General features: G+C 52.5%; 1 protein-coding gene across 1 annotated transcript; it reads left to right on the top strand.

Moving 5' to 3' along the window:
- The first annotated feature begins 1,597 nt into the window (after nt 1-1,597).
- On the top strand, nt 1,598-3,864 carry LOC123389909 (ubiquitin D-like). Its single transcript, XM_045072790.1, has 2 exons — nt 1,598-1,653; nt 2,903-3,864. The coding sequence occupies exons 1-2, from the start codon at nt 1,627-1,629 to the stop codon at nt 3,371-3,373; spliced, it is 498 nt and encodes a 165-aa protein (XP_044928725.1). The 5' UTR covers nt 1,598-1,626; the 3' UTR covers nt 3,374-3,864.
- The last annotated feature ends 240 nt before the right edge of the window (nt 3,865-4,104 follow it).

Below are 4,104 nucleotides of genomic sequence, written 5' to 3'. Positions count from 1 at the left end.
TCACAGCACTCACCAAAGCACATACCCTCCCCAATGTTCATAATCCCACCCCCTTCTCCCAAACCCCCTCCCCCCAGCAACCCTCAGTTTGTTTTGTGAGATTAAGATAGTGTCATTTTTATGGGATTTTTTTACTTTGAAAAAATTGGGAGTTCCTTTCATAAAGGCTTTCTTGGAGAATGTGTTTTGTGGCACTGTCCTGGGAGTTTGGGGGAGGACAGGGATTCCTCTGGAATGTTAGGAGGATCAGAGTAGTAAATAAATTCTCTGAGGGCACACGGCCTGTGCCCTCCCTCTTGTCTGACCCAAACCTCCAGAGCCAGGGAGGAAGGAGCAGCATGGGTGTGTGTGAGATCAGAGAGCACAGGGAGTAGGGAGTGTCCAGCAGTAAAGGCGGGGAAACAGAGTCACCGCAGTGTGAGAGCCGATGCGTATTCTGCTTCATGGGAGGTGGGCTTGGCCCTTGACTGTTGGGCCAGGATTGTTCTAAGTACTGGATCTGGGCTGCCAGTTCTGGGCCAGGAATGGAAGTGTGCTAGAGAGCTCAAGACCCAGGGATGTAAGGGCCGTTTTACAAGCTGTGTTCTGAATTCTCATCAGTCATTTCATGTTCGCTGGAAAACAAACATCTCAGGTGGTGAACAGACTTGCCCAAGTTAAGGGAGCAAGTGGCACCCCGGGAATGAGATTCCTGTCTCCTCTCAGAGTAGGCTGTGTATCCTGTGTGATCTGGAGGCATGCCTCCCACTCTGCCCAGCTGGTGTGAACAGTCTGGTCACGGTGTCATCACTCCTCATGTACTCCCACCTCCTCTCCCGAGCCTCACACTCTGCCCGGCTGGTGTGAACGGGCTAATCATGGTCTCATGACTCCTCACAGACTGTACATCTTCTCCAGGGCTGCCCACTCTCCCCAGCTGGCATGAACAGGTGATCACGGTCTGATCAACTCTCATGGACTCCTGTGTCTTCTCCTGGGCCTCCCACTCTGCCTGGCTGGTGTGAACAGGTGATCACGGTCTGATCAACTCTCATGGACTCCTGTGTCTTCTCCTGGGCCTCCCACTCTGCCTGGCTGGTGTGAACAGGTGATCACGGTCTGATCAACTCTCATGGACTCCTGTGTCTTCTCCTGGGCCTCCCACTCTGCCTGGCTGGTGTGAACAGGCTGCTCATGGTCACGTCATTGCTCCTGGACTCTACATCTTCCCCTGGGCACCCTTGCTCTCAGGAAAGCCCCTGAGTGATGCATGGGGCAGGTTCTCAAAAGCAGCAGGAGAGGACCATCAAGTAGTAAAGGTCTTGAAGTGGGTGAGGGCCCAAGGCTGTAGGCTGGGCAGTCATAAGTCATGACTGGGAGGGGTGAGTTGTTAAGTGGGGACGTTCTCCAGAGAGAAGGACCATCCTATGTTTGGAAGAGGAGGGCGGGTAGAATGGATGAGAGGAATGTTTTGATCAAAGAGTATTCTCTGTGTGTATGACTAAGTCCAAGCGAAAGTGAAAGAAAATACATGACATCATGGCAGAGCAAAATAGGACTGGCGCCCAGCTTATGTATGGCGTACATAAGCTGGGCGCCAGTCCTACTCCTCAGCCTCCTCCTGTGTCTGCTCTGTTGGCTGTAGACATGGCATCTGGTACTTCCTGCCTCCATGTAAGCTGGGGTTGAAAAGTGGGGATGCGGAGAGGGGAAGCACCGCCAAGGGTTGGGGAGTGATTTCAGGAGTCCACGAGGGACAGAGCTCGGGGAGGTGGGGGCAGAGTGGTTGGGAAGGCGTCCTGCAGGGGCTGAGACAGGCTCTGATCGCTATAGAAGCTGAAGGAAGGTTCTGGGAATAGAAGCACCTTGTTTGGCTCCTCAGGGCTCTTCTGTGTCAGGCCCGACTGGGCCCTGTTAGGGGAGGATGGTGGGAAGTGGGAGTGGGCTTTGGGCCCACAGGGCTGGATTTGAACCTATGGAAATATTTTCTGGAGCCTTTTCTCCTCCTTTTGATTAGGGTCCCTGGGCTCTTGAACACCTTCTCCTCCTAAAAGAGAGGTACACAAAACTCCTTCACTCTAAGGTGTTAATGACCAGATCCGTGAGTCTTTGAGGAGCACGTGCAGTACATGTGGGCTGGCATCGGGGGGCTGCTTAGCACAGAGGGGCGTCGGTCCTGTGAGGAAATGTCTGTGACGTCCAGACTGCAAAGATGGTTTTGAATAGAGCAGGACGGAGGCCCTGCCAGGCTTGCCAGCGACAACACAGGGTGCACTGGCCAGCTTCAGACTATGGAAGGAAGACCTCGATCTGGCCATACCTTCTGTGGGTGAGGCCCTGGTCTAGCTGCAGGAGACCATATTCTGCAATAGGTAGATAGAAACACGCAGGAAGTCCAGGGGAACAAGTCACACTGAACGCAGTGTCACCATAACGTGTGAGTCATTACACGGTCGTAGGACAGTAAGAAAGAAACCCGGAGTCCGGAGAGTATGTGTCCCGTCCAGGGTAGTCTTGGAGGGCAGTGATGAGCGTCCCATGAGCTGACGAGTTGATAATTCTCTTCGGGAGCTATTTTTAGCGTCCAGTATGTAACTGTGTGCGTGCTCTGTGATCGGATTTAGTTTTGGACATTTGACGACCTCTGTCTGGGTCGGAGGCGTGTGAAATGTGGGAAGTCACTGATGACGCTGGCATGGACGAGAGGCGTGGCTGCAAAGGAAAACAATGATTTTCCTGCGTTAAAAGCTTGAGATTCCCCAAGAGAAGTTCCACAAAAGGGAGGGACAGAGCCTGTTGTATAGGAGCTGGAGGACCAGGCAGGCAGGGAGGGCGGGGGCCGGGCACGGAGGGGGACAGTGGTGTCAAGGTGGCAGGCGTTCCAGGCACCTTGATTTGCGGTCTCTTGGCCTTCGTTGTCCAGGTGACGGTCTCTTCTGAGGGAAGGACATCCATGACCTTCGCTGCTAACTCGGATGACACAGTGAGGAAGATCAAAGAACACGTCCGGGCGAAGACCAAGATTCCTGTGCAGGACCAGGTCCTGTTGCTGGGCTCCAAGATGCTGAAGCCCCAGAGGAGGCTGTCGTCTTACGGCATTGACAAGGAGACGACCATCCACCTCACTCTGAAGGTGGTGACGCCCAGTGATGAGGAGCTGCCTGTGACTCTGGTGCAGTCCTGTGATGGGGGGCAGAGGCACCTCCTCCAGGTGCGAAGGTCCAGCTCAGTGGCCCAGGTGAAACAGATGGTCGAGACCAAGACCGCGATCGCGCCTGAGCAACAGATTGTGACTTGCAATGGCAAGAGGCTGGAAGACGGGAAGAGCATGGCGGATTACAGCGTCAGACGGGGCGCTTCACTCTGGCTGGCAGACTACTGCATTGGGGGGTGAGCCCGCTGATAGCTCTCACTCCCCCCACATCCTTTGATGATTTCCCCAAATTAACAAGAAAGAGAAAGATGGAAAGTTAGGGGTGAAGTGGGAAGGAAGACTGCAGAAAAGTTTCTAACTCCATGATTTTTTGATCGAACACATTTGATTAGGTGTCTGCATTGTATATATTACTGAAAATAGAAAACAATATTTTAAGGCACAGTAGAGACAGCATCAAAGCCAGCTTGGAATTCAATCCTTTCCCTCGTCCCTCTGATTTTTAGAAAAATTCCTATTTCTTCCGTCCAACAGGATAGTAAGTTCCACATTGGGATCCAGGTTCCCCTAACTCCTGTGTTCCCACCGGCATATTTCATCTGTAATATCACTCAGTATGTTGAATTAAATTGAATTTCTGATTGTAGAGAACAGTGAAAGGATTTATATTGAAGTGTGTTAATTCCTCTGGTATGATTACAGTCTAAGTAATAAAGAATTTAGAAATTCAACTAAACTGTCTTCTCTGTCCTCATTTAACGTTGTTCGGCAGGAAATGACCCCGGCGCAGTGCGCCATCTCACGCTCTACGCCCCACGCTGAGTCCAGCTGTTCTTACTTCTGGAGACGATGGTGCGCGTGGATGACACCTACCCTGGGGACTCAGATTTTGTTCTCCAGTGTGCGGGGGTCCCTGGGGAAGGTGTGGTCGTGGAGCCGTCTCTGTCCTGCCTGCCTTCGGGTCTGGCAGG

Source organism: Mustela putorius, unplaced genomic scaffold (genome assembly GCF_011764305.1).
Source record: "Mustela putorius furo isolate JIRA1106 unplaced genomic scaffold, ASM1176430v1.1 tig00004179_pilon_pilon_pilon, whole genome shotgun sequence".
In the NCBI taxonomy this organism is placed as follows: Eukaryota; Metazoa; Chordata; class Mammalia; order Carnivora; family Mustelidae; genus Mustela; species Mustela putorius.
The sequence above is the reverse complement of the archived record's forward strand: the minus strand, read 5'-3'. Positions and strand labels throughout refer to the sequence as shown.

Coding starts and splice junctions, on each gene's coding strand:
- LOC123389909 (XM_045072790.1), top strand. CDS start 1,627: ATGGCATCTGGTACTTCCTGCCTCCAT. Junction 1,654..2,902: donor CTGGTACTTCCTGCCTCCAT/GTAAGCTGGGGT, acceptor TTCGTTGTCCAG/GTGACGGTCTCTTCTGAGGG.